At 38.1% G+C, this 12,963-nt stretch overlaps 1 protein-coding gene across 1 annotated transcript; it reads right to left on the bottom strand.

Moving 5' to 3' along the window:
• Nucleotides 1–2,377: 2,377 nt before the first annotated feature.
• LOC311273797 (alcohol dehydrogenase 1-like) lies at nucleotides 2,378–7,945 on the bottom strand. Its single transcript, XM_084381020.1, has 9 exons — nucleotides 7,868–7,945; nucleotides 6,738–6,839; nucleotides 6,216–6,357; nucleotides 5,926–6,013; nucleotides 5,481–5,700; nucleotides 4,869–5,129; nucleotides 4,592–4,724; nucleotides 2,777–2,915; nucleotides 2,378–2,669 (listed from the first exon to the last, which is right to left on the bottom strand). The coding sequence occupies exons 1-9, from the start codon at nucleotides 7,883–7,885 to the stop codon at nucleotides 2,636–2,638; spliced, it is 1,137 nt and encodes a 378-aa protein (XP_084237146.1). The 5' UTR covers nucleotides 7,886–7,945; the 3' UTR covers nucleotides 2,378–2,635.
• Nucleotides 7,946–12,963: the final 5,018 nt, after the last annotated feature.

Raw genomic sequence — 12,963 nt, 5'->3', positions numbered from 1 at the left:
GGGTTTAGATCTGGCCAGAAACAACAATGTTGAGAGCAGGGAGAGTGCATCAAAAGTTGCAGGCTAGAAAGCAGAAATAATTAGCTAAAGGACACTTGAACACCCTGTAAAGCTGAGAAGAACTGCAGAGTTGAGTTATAATTCATTTTGGTTCATCACTGTGAATGATTATATAAACAAGTAATCATGTGGTCCATTGTTATTACAAAAGTCTTGATTATAGCTAATCTACTTTATTGTTAGTAAGCTAAATAGCCAGGCAAGTTTAAGGTTATTGGCTTGATTGGCTTGGCTCCAAACTCTTTGTGTACCTATTATAAACAGGCTATCAGGCTCTTACTAATGTCCCATTAACACTACATTTTGAGAAATCCAAAGCTGAGACCTGTTGCAGTTGTACGGAGGATTTAGCCAATGCCTATATTTTATATATCTTCTTGTTCTCTAGTTTAGTATAAATAATAATTCAAGATGTCTATAATACAATTCTGACTTGAAAGTTCAAAGAATGATTTCAGACAACATTCAAAGTTAATTTGATTAGCCGTGAGGTTAGATTTTACAATAATACATTTAGTTACACAGGAAATTCAAGTCACGGCTATTGCTACCTCCACTTTGCCTTTCCTTTGTGTTTTGCTTTCTGTGTAGGAAAATTAGAGTGTAATATGGATTTCAAATGTTTGGTTTTTATTTACAATTTTGTTTGAAGAATAGCGGAATATAGTGGAGTGAAGTATAAAACACTGAGACCGATTACGCTTTTTTGTTTTTTCCCTTTCCTCCAGTGTTGTAATTCTTTCTTTCTTTTAATTCTTGCCTTTAATTCTGTGATTTTGTGACATCACACTATGTTACCATGTCACTCATTTGGATAATGGAGAATTATTTCTCTGCATTTTACAGCTGAAGAACCCAAGTAAACTGAACTTTCCTATTTTTTATATAAATTACAGTGAAAGTGTGAAGTAACTGTATTCTGACTCCAGAGAAAAGCTTTGGTTGGCATCAATACATTTTTTTATGAAATGATGAAAATAACTTTTTTTTCTTTAAATGATCCATCCATCCATTGTCTGAAATCCTTTTCAGGGTCACGGGCAGGCTGGAGCTGGTCCCAGCTGACATTGGGTGACAGCGGTGCACACCCCTGATAAGTCACCATCACGGGGCTGACATATAGGGACAAACAACAATTTAGAGTAACCCATTAACCTAACTTTGCATGTCTTTGGATTGTGGGTGGAAGCCAAAGTACGTGGAGAGAACCCACTCAAACACGGGGAGAACATGCAAACTCTGCACAGAAAGACTATGATGATAAATGATGATCATTTGAAGTAAGGCTTACAAGTCCTAACAAATTGTAAGCCTTACTTTAACCAAAGAATATGAATATGTGTTTGTACATTGTTTATTTTGGGATTCTTGGTGTCAGTGTGACCGATCCCTGTGGCCACAATGTCATGATTCAGTATCTTGTTCATGTTTTTCTTTTATTTTGATATTATGCCCACTGTCATTCTTCAGTGTCTTCTTGTTTTTCCTGTTTTATTTTGATATTATGCCCTCATATGTTTCTTCTTGCTTTTCAGTTCCTCCTGTGTTTTTTCCATCCCAGTGTTTTTCCACTCGTTTCCTCACCCGTTCCTCTTCCCTCCTCACTCCACCTGTTCCTGATCCTCTCATTAGTGTCTAGTCTTTGTTCTACTTCATGTGTTTGTCAGTTCGTTCTGTGATGTTCCCTGTCACTCTGTCTTGGTCCGTCGTCCCCTGTGTTGCCTCCCAGCATTTCTTCCCAGTGTTTCCTTGTGCCTTCTGTTTTGTTATGTCTCTGAGTTTGGTTTCTTGTTTCAGGTTTGATTTGAACTTTGCTTTTCTGTTGCACTTTGTTTAAACTTTTTAGTTGCTACTTTGTTGTTGGTCCTCGTGACTCATTTTTGGTTTCTCCTGGTTGGTATAGATTTCTTATGTTTTGTTTTTTCAGCTTTTATTTTATTAAAGCTCACTTTTGGTTCCCCTCCTGTGTGTTGTCTGCGTTTGGGTCCTCTTCTCCTGTGACAAAGTGTAACACACAATCTGAAATCAATCACTGTCATCTGGTCTGTGCTGAATCCATAATCCTAAGAGTGCAAAGTACATGATAGTGTTGGATTGTGAATATACTGAGTTGAACATTATATGCTGTAGGTTAGTATTTAAATTGTTGGCAGCTCACTGTCAGTGTGACCGTTAGTTCAACCTATGAGCGCTAACATTATTGTTTTAAGCAAGGCTTTTTTGACTGTATCGAAATACAATATCAATCTGTAGATGGATATGAATGCAGAGGTATGGGGCAACATCACAAAAGAAAACAATACATTTGTAATTTCATTTCAGTTGGATTTTAATAATAATTTCCATGCTGCCTGCCAAGCATAGATATAACTAAGCTGTTTTGAGTAAATCTGAGGGAAAGCTGGTTGACAAGAACACTTTTCTCATACTATACACAATGCAGTACAGAATGTAAAAACAAGACAGTGTTATTGACACTTCCTGTGAAATACAACACAACAAAACCAGAGCACCAACAAGGAAGCCACACATGTCCTTAAATGGCTTTGGCATCATTAAAGCCAACACAGTGGTGTTACTGTGGAGACACACTCAGGACAGTCCGGATGCTGTGGAACACAAACAACAGAATTGAGAAGACATGCATTTAATAATTATTCACCTGTATAACTAGTTAGTAAATCCTCGTGGGTAAAGCATAGGAGTGTAAGCTTACCATTTGCCGTGCTTCATCAGTTCGATGGCGTCATTGACCTGGGCTATGGTCATGTTATGAGTGATGAACTCATCCAGCTTCACCTTCTTGTCCAGGTAGTCTTTCACCATCTGAGGCACACCATCCTTACTCTTAAATCCTGAGTAACAGAGAACACACACATAAGGAAATAATAGCAAATAGAGTCCTCTCTTAATAATATTTGTTGGATGATTGCAGAGGTCTGGCCTACAGGCTTTTCGTTACTATCACAGGTCAAAATGGTACAATAATCTGAGGTCTTAATTTTAATTTTTTTTTTTTTTTAATTTTGAGAAACATATCTGCATATGGTTTCCGTTTGCTGTCAATTTGTAGTTTGAGCATTCACCAGCCACATTTGAGTGGGCTTTGGTTCCATGCACAAACTGATATCGCAATGTTGGTGTTGTTCTTGGCACATCATTAATGTTGCTCCAGGACCATTATTGGTTCTGGCAACTTGAGGAATAAGACCAGACAAATAAGCACATGGGAGAAGTTTTTCTTTCAAACATGTATTTAACGCTAATCAACCCTTAAAACCTAACCAAGTATTGCTGTTGTGCAAACCTAAGCTAACAGCAACAGAAAACTGAAAAGAAACAGAAAATAATAAATTAGCTTGTTCCAATCAGGATATAAATCCCAGTCTCCTCAGTGTGAGTCCTACACTTAATCCACTCAGCCACAGTGGCTTGTACCAAATGTCAACTTTGTTGCTGTTTTCTTAAATTGACCGGATGGTCCTGGAACAACATTAATTATGATGTTCAAGGAAAAACACCAATGCAGCAATATCAGATACACCTTGGTTGCATGCAGATGAACAGTTAATGTGGAGAGGAAAGAGGAGAACGCATTGGCTGAAATGCAATATCAGGATCTCTTGGCTATTGATTTATTTTTTTATTAGCTTTGTTTCTAAATGTATCTGCATTCATATGCATCTTTATAGAGATTAGCTGAAATGTTGTAAATGATGAAGGAAGAAGTCTTGGCCCGGACATCTATTATCTGGATAACAGATCTGGCTACACCGGAAGCACTAAAACATTGGCCGTTGCCCTAAGATGCTAAATCGTAATCAGACCATTGCGAAGTGGTTCAGAGATTGCTAATAGGGTAATAGATATGAAAATTGCTAATCAGCAAGAAAAGAATGTAGGCCTTACTCTGTATGAGCAACGTCTAACCCCTTTTAATAAGCAGAATATGACTGAGGTGCCTTTCCCAGTCCAACAGAGAGTAAACTAGTATGCTAATCTAAAGCTGGGGCTAATTAGCCATTTTAGCCAGCAAAAACGTAACCTGAAACAAAGAAATAAATGTTTTCATTAATGTTTATCCACATCCCAGACCTAGTACTGGGAAGATGATTTCTGATCTAAGGGATTTATCTTCTGTTTGGCCTTATGGCTGTACTAGCTACTAACCTGCACATATGAGAAATGACTTTGGTTGTCAGTGAACATGAAAAGGACGCAGGCGTTATCCCATAAACCCAGATGAGCTCTTCACACTTTTCACTATCACATAACAATCATAAACTAAGCTCAGTGTCAGCTGATTTAGGTGCAGACAGAAACAAACAAACAAAAAAACTTCAGGGATAAAGGTTATCATTCTTTGTCTATCACAGTCTCAATGTAAAGTGGTTATTTGCATTCATCTGCATTACACCTCTCTGCCTCCATGTCTTCACTCTCTCCTCTGGTCGGCTCTTGTTATGCACCGTCTTAAAACTGACAACCAATCAAAAATGACCCGTGACATTTGACTGACAGGGGGTCCCACCTCCAAACAAGGAGCCCTTCCATGTGCGTCCAGTGATGAGCTGAATGGGTCGGGCAGCAAAGTCGTACAGGTCTGTCCAGCCCACCAGCACGCTGACACCCCAACCTTTCACACAAGACTCCAAGGCACTGCGCTAGATGGAGAAACAGGACAAAGTCAGCTAACTGCTAACTGGTTTCAAATCCTCAAAGCCACTGAGAAAATAGGTGCTATGATAGTGAGATAATGTGTCTTTGGGATGACTAAATACAATGCCAAACCCCTCTATCTGCCTTACCATGACTTCCACATTCCCAACACATTCCAGGGAGAAGTCCACTCCTCCGTCAGTCATCTCAGACAGAACTTGGCTGATGGGCTTATTGTGATCCTTGGGATTCACAAATTCATTCGCTCCAAACACCTTGGCCTTCTCAAACTTTTCCGGATTGGTGTCAATAGCAATAATCCTCTTGGCTCCTGCATTTTTGCAGCCCATGACTGCAGCCAAACCCACTGCTCCCAGGCCAAACACAGCACATGTGGAGCCAGGTTCCACCTAAAGTAAAACAGACGTTGGCACTTTAGGTCGGACTTCTTAAAGGTCCACTTTGTAAGAAACTTTATTTTTGAGTCTCATTCCCAACATGTCAAATTCTGATGCTTTGGTAGTTTGGGTCAGTTGCCATCCAAGAGTGTCAGTATTTACAAGTTGGGATGAGAAACAAAAATCAACTTTCTTTCAGAGTGGACCTTTAGTGCCCTGTACAATAATGAAAGTTGTGCCACAGGCAGTTAGAATGTTTTGTTTCAGATGTATGACCTTTTACAAGATGGTGTGGGAGGAATTAATTACAGCAGTTATTAACAATAACATGTTAGACTATCCCCAACAGTCAGACAAATTCACCTGAGCAGTATTGACTGCTGCTCCATAGCCTGTGCAGACTCCACACCCGAGGAGACAGACTTTGTCCAGAGGGGCTGCAGGGTCGATCTTAGCCACAGCTATCTGGTTCATCACAGTGTACTCAGAGAAGGTACTGGTTCCCATAAACTGCAGCACCTTCTTGCCCTTACAGGTGAACCTGGACTCTGCACATGCCATCACATTAGGATTTTCAACAGCCCTGAACAGAGAATTTGTTAAAGTGTAAATACAACCTGAGACAAAATATTGCAATATTCGTTTACATGAGTGATATGCCATGAAATGAAAAGCCAAGGATCAAAACAGGCTGTTCTGTGTCACCATCAGGCATCACCACTGACAAAGTAGGTGCTATGACAGTAGAGACACATCGCATAAAATGGATGAATGAAACTCAGAGCTGAGAAGAAGTAGATGAGCTCACCATCCTTTCACACACTGGTTGGTCTTAGGACTCTTACAGAAGCGACATTCTCTACACTGGGCGATGAACAAAGGAATCACCTTGTCTCCTGAAATTCAGACACAAAGTTGCCAAATGATGTCAAACGCCTATAACAAGTTATAAAACAATATATCAAATGGGCAGCAGGTTTGTTGGCTGAATGGCACCAATATACTTATCTACAATGATTTACACATTGCTACATCTATAAGGGGGGAAAAAAACATGAGTTGTCAGACAAACTGTTGAGGTTGTAATCTTTAACTGACCTGGATGAAACTCAGTGACTCCAGGCCCGACGCTCTCTACGATGCCAGCTCCCTCATGGCCTAGGACTGCTGGGAATCCGTCTTTATGCATACCCTCGAACAGATGATACAGGTCTGTGTGGCAAACCCCGGTTGCCACAATCTGCACAAAAGACAAAAATGGAAACACTGATGCTGCTTTCTTTAAAGGTAGTCAAGGTAATTCTGGAGAAAGATAGATGATTGTTTCTCATTCCCAAATTGTCAAATACTGATGCTTTGGGTCGGAATTTCAGGACAAATACCCAAAGTGTTGGTATTTGATGATCTGGAAATGAGACTCAACAATGCACTATCTTTCTCCAGAATTGGGTCCTCTACCTTTAAGGCTGCAGTAGCAATTGATGGTTCAACCTGGACCTTTTCACCAAAGTCCTACAACATTTTGCTTAACCTCTTACTACTACTTACTCACATGTACAGTAAGACATCTCCGTGCATTTGCATGTGCATGTGTGAGTCTTGAAAGCGGAAATCTCTCACCTTGATGCGGAGCTCGTGGGCCTGGGGTGGGGCTACCTCAATCTCCTCAATCACCAGAGGCTTGTTGGGCTCCCAGGCCACTGCTGCCTTGCACTTGATGACCTAGAGGGCAGCGACACCACATGAAATCTCACATTAGTTGATGCTGCAACAGTTAGGATGGGTTTCTGGAAGGGCGTCAAGTCAAGAATCCACTCAAGTAGCATGTGTAAGTCAAAAGCATTTATATTGACCTGGTAATATTGACTAGCATCAACTGCCTAGTTGGGTGCTTGGAAAATGTTACTATTCTTTGTGCTAATTTCCAGCAAACGCTCATCTAGAGGCATCCCTATTGGCTTATACGTCACCAAATGTAGCAAACATTAAACAAATGGGTTTTACTACTTATTTTTAATAATTACATATTAACAGTCTGCAGTGATTTCCATTTATTCTGAAAAAGCAAAAACTCACATGAAACAGTTTAAAGTTATTTGACAAACTTAGATTTTATTAGAGCAGTATAATTTAATGTTGGGTTGGCACATTAAGTATCACTGGGTAAACCATTGAATAAATCAGTTGTCAAAACAGCCAGTTTAAAAGTTTTGGTTATGATTTATATTACTCCCAGGATTGACACTGAATTCTTGGGCTTCCACCATTATCTCCTGGCCTACTACTCCCTCATCTTTGCCAATATCCACAGTTGTGCAAAGCTGTTTGGAAAGTTTCAAACTGTTTGCCAAGTCCAAACAGGACAAGTAATATTTCACTGATATAGAGGGGACAGAAAAAGAAAGAGATTATTTTATTTTTATACATTTTATTGCAGTAAAAATAAACTTTCATTTTGAGGGAAATAAACATGCATGTGCAAAGATAATTACATTGAAAGCGCTGAAACACGTCAGATGTCAGCTTGGTATCTTACACCCATTAACAGTAAACATACACAGAAATGTAAAATGTAGTCAAATATAAAAACACATTTATCACTGAAGGATCTCACTATATTCAAATGAAGTATATTAATCTGAAGTTGTGTTATTTTTTTTATTTTTACAGACTAGACTATGCTTAAAATACACTCATTAAAACATCACAGTTCTTCATAAGATTTTTCCCATACTGAATAATGTACCTACCTTTCCAGCTGTTGCCATTTTTGCAGCAAAGATGAGTGACGAAAAATGAGAGGCGAGTTGAGAGAGGAAGAGCTGGTGGACTGGAGTGAGAGGAAGAGAAGATTCAGATAGAGGTTTAAATACTGCTGGAAGAAAAAAAGTAGTTATGTAAACAGGGCGGTGGCTTTGAATGGCTTTGCTTGGACTTTGATTCTTGGTTAACAACACTTAAATTGAAGCCAACATTTTATTGATAAAACTATAATTTCCAAAACTAGATTCTCTTAGTTTGTGGAGTTACAGATTATATTAAAAAAGGTGTATAGCCATCAAATGTATATTCAGACCTCTGTTACAAGATTGCTGCGTTAAAAGGAGCTAGCTGAAAACATGAAGAAGTCAGACAGCATTTAAAACAGAAGATATCTAGCTAAAGCTGTGTGGGTTTTTTTTTGTTTTGTTTTTTTCCAGTGATACAACTGATTTGCTGTAGGCTACAGGGGGCCATGGAAATGTCTGCTTTCTCTTGAATATAATAGATCTAGATGGAAGTTGGCTTGTGGCGCTCAAGGCTCCAAAACATTACATGTAACAGCATTGTCTCTTTCCAAAACTCATTGTTCAAGAGAATCCACGGCCCTCATCGTGAGCAGTTTGATGTAGGAACTGTTTTATTTATAGAAACTACACCTGCATACCATACAGTATCACCACACAGAAAGAAATGTATATTTACTCATGACAGTGATATGTAAACATTAATGGTGACCTCTGATGAGCTGTAACGTTAACTAGCTTAGTTAGCATACTCAGTTAGCCGCCTGTCATTGATTTAGATGGAAAAAAATCAGCTAACTTGCATAGCCTACAGGTGTACAGGATGCTGCTGAGAAGTAGAAAAGCTACATTTGTAATAAATAAATTGTGTTGTATACGATCAGTGCATTAGACTTGTGTACTTGCTGATACAGACTACATTTTAGCATTTTCAATACTGGTCACTGTGTCGGAACAACCCTAGTTAATTCTGTATGATAGTTAGCCTGGCATGCTAACATTTGTTTTACCCCAAACCATTTTCCACGTTCCCAACTATTGCTTCTGATATTAATCAGAGAAAAGTTTGAAGGTTATCACATTACAGTCTTTGTATGATATATATGACTTCCGGTGCACCTCCATCATGGTGGCAGCATAAAAAGTGAGCTCCCCGACTTTGAGTTTTAACAGCCCGATTTATGTTTCAATAGGCAAAGAAGAGCCCTTGTAAGTATTTTCCAGAAAGGGCATTGATTATGATGAGAGGAAAATACAGAAATGGTCAGAGAGTTAGATGTCGGAGGGAACGACGAACAAAATACGTTAGCATCAGAGCTAACGGATCAGGATGAAGAGCTAACCCAGTCAACAGGTGCGAGAGAGGCGTTCCTGAGTAGCCAAAACGAAGAGGCACAGTCCACTCAAGGTATGGCATCCCTTACCAGGGATGTGAACCCACAGCTAGGATCAAAATCAATGGCAATCTCTCAAACACCTCACATTAGAACGTGGGTGCCGTCAAGGCTGCTCCATTAGCCCTCTCCTTTTTGCTATTTATTTGGAGCCTTTGAGTCAATGGATAAAATTAACTGAAAATATAAAAGGTATACACATGGAGGGAGGCGAACAGAAAATAGCATTATTTGCGGAAGATGTATTAATATTTTTATTGCAACCCACCCTGTTTCTTCCAGTACTCATGGCAACACTTGAAGATTTTGGTTTATTGTCTGGCTATAAATTAAGTGTGAGAAAAACACAGGTTCTCGCCTTTAACTATACGCCAGACCAAACCATCAGAGAAAGTTTCAAATTCAAATTCAGCTGTTCAAAATCTATGAAATATTTGGGAGTAACTCTGCCGCAAGACCTATCTCAAATGAAATATATTAATTATGATCTTTTAATCTCTTTAATCTCAAATAAAATATGATATTGGAAGATGGAGTTTAATCTCATTTACAAATTTGGCTTCAAGAAAAGAAGTGATCAAAATGAATGTTCTTCTTGCTATATTTATTCCAAATTCTTCCGGCAGAAGTGACAAACAAAGATTTCATAGAATGGGATAAATTCATCTCAAGATACATTTGGCAAGGGAAAAGACCACATATTAGATTCAGAATTCACCCAGGGTTAAAGGCGGGTTAGCCCTACCCTGTTTTAATTTAAGTAAAAAATTGATCTCAAAATTATACAAAGGAGTGGAAAATTTAAAAGGTACCAGGAAGTGGCCGAAGCTATAGGCACCTAAGAGGGAAGATTAGGTTGAAGCAATGCACAATATCTTTATGATGGAAAGGCTGACTTTTTCAGTCAGATTAGAATCTGGTAAATTTAAGAATTTCTGGAAAAACTGGTCTGATCTCAGTGGTGATACAGACTTTGTATTGTTCATTGGTTCACATGATTATAAGTGTTTTGATGTCCTCCATTAAGAGAAAAAGGACTGTGTAAAATCACTGGGAAAAAAAAGAAAACAAACCTGGACTTGTCTTTGTGTATTCCGGCTATATGGATGACTACAAATGAGATTTTGTATGTTTAGGGTTTGCATGTCCGGTACAGAGTTCTGGTACTGCATTGTATGTCTAGAAGACATTATACAGGATGTAATTTCTGGAAGGAATTATGTATTTTGATATCAATAAAAAGATAATTACAACAAAAGAAGTAAAAGAAATTGACATACACACACACACACACACGTGTCAATATATCATATGTGCATATATATGTATATATATATATATATAAATATATATATATATATATATATATAATGTATTATGCATACACTTTGTGGCAATATTATTTATATAAAAAAGGTCCCACAAGGTAAAACATACTCAGTTCCCAGAAAATTACTGGGATAGCCTATTCACAAATGCAGCCACATTCAGGCACATCTTCTTCTTGTGCCTTTTGACACATGCCATGGCCATGCAGAAATAGATGGGGCAAAGGCTAAATGATGGGAGTTCCCATACTAATGTTTATGGTATCTTAAGGTGTGTATGTTAAGGTGGCCTAATAGGTCAAGGAAATTACTGTAATATAGATAAGCGTGGTAAGGGTCATCAAAATAATGGGGCTGCATATCAGGGGCTGGTCAGCCTGGAGGAACAGGAGCATCTGGAGAAGATAACAGGGGTGGTAAAAGTACCCGAGATGCTGGAATCACTTGGTTGTGGTGGAGAGGGGCTTGTTCCTCTAATGTTACAGATTTATTAACAACACAGATATGCAGGCATTTCCCTTAAATGATAGGAGTACTTGAGGTGGGAAAGTGTTTGGTAGTTATACCTAGTCTGAATGGTGGGGCAGAAAGAAAAGAGAAGACAGTAATGGTGGTCTGTTGAAACAAAGGTAGCTTATGAGTTGATCTATGTGTGTTAAGATGACTCAACAAATTTGAAGGCAATTCAAAATAGCTTTGTTTTTATATACCATAGACATGGGTGACACTTTACACATTATTAATTTGCTGATATGTTGCAAATAGTGCATTTTCTATGATCGAATGCATGGCAATTAGTAAACACAGAGAACACATTCAGCACTTATTATTAGTATTGTTGAAGACAAAGTAGTAAAACAAGTCAAATAAGACTGTAAAAGTGAATACTTAGTGTGGTACGAATTCTTAGAAAATCATTTACTTCAAAAGGCACTTTTTTAGAAAATATTTATCTCAGATGTGTGGCAACTTGCACTCAACCATTAAATTATTGCCTCTATTATCGGCACACTCGCCGTCAACGTTTGTTGTTTTAAGGGAATTATTTATTCATAGATTTATTTGAGTTGCTGTTGTACTACTGTTTTAAACTGTTCTATTTAGAAAGTGGCTGCACTTTAACAGTTTTTAAAGAAATTGTTATTCATTTCTAGATTTCTTAATTAATTTTTTTCCGGTTATGACTGACTGTCAAAATAAATAATAAAATAATGTTGAATGGCAATCATTCTCTGCAAGGTTTTACCTGACCCAGGCCATACAACAATGATAGCAATTATATCACTCCGGGATCGGTATCGGGAAGGAAAAAATGGTGTTGGAATATTTCTAAAAAATGCATCAAGTTCTAGGAATGATGATGTTCCTTTTTTTCCTATCTCTTCCTCTCTGTCTGCTCTGGATCTTTTAGAGGTTTTGACAAAGGTCCAGTTTGGGGAGCCACAGGTTTTAAGTGCTCCCCTGATGTGCTTCTGTTTCTTCGCCTTCCCCTCTGTGTCTGTGGGCACAGTCTTCGCCTGATGGTTTAGGGTTCTGAAGAACCCCAGTTTGTGATCCAGTTGGTGATGAGAGTCAAAGAGCAAGTATTGATCTGTGTGTGTGTGTGTGAGTGTGTGTGTGTGTAGGTTTTCTGTAAACCTCAAAGTTGAGGCTTCTATCTTTTTCAATAGCTGTACTCCAGAGGCTTTTTAAGTTTAGGAGTTAAATTTCAGCATTTTTGTGATTCTGTGTATGTGTGTATAAATTCTAAAACTCACTAATCACTTATTTTCCATTGGATTGGGTTGACATTTGTCCTGAACATCTAGCATTCTAAGGAAACATGGGAGCATGTTGCTGAATGATTAATAATCAAACTAAGAACATGATTTTTTGAAAATAACAGATTCTTCAAAATTACTTCATATCTCCACTAGTTTGACTTTCTTGCTACCAAATCTGGGTTATGTGTAGTAATGTAGTATATAGTTCTATCACATCTAAGTGTTATTTGGTCCTGCATGAAAAATTGAGTGCCACAGATCTAGCAAAATATATCTTCAGAGCTTAAAAACCCATATTTACTGTAGATTTCCCTGAGAAGGATTATTTTAATTTCTATGAAAATGTAGTACTTTAAAGTTTTGATATTCATTGCATGTATATAAAAAGTCAAAGATATTATATATATTATATTATACTATGACATTCAGGGGTTTTATTTCATCTGCAGTACTGTGTTGACTTCAAGGTTTTCTATGAGTCTAATACCTATTGAGCCTTTTTCCATTGGGTTCTGGCTCAATACAGTATATACAATACATTATTTCACAATCTCAAACTCTCTGAGCTAATTTCT

This window comes from Pagrus pagrus, assembly GCF_965226575.1.
Source record: "Pagrus pagrus genome assembly, chromosome: 18".
NCBI classification, from domain to species: domain Eukaryota; kingdom Metazoa; phylum Chordata; class Actinopteri; order Spariformes; family Sparidae; genus Pagrus; species Pagrus pagrus.
This window is presented reverse-complemented; position numbering and strand designations above follow the sequence as displayed.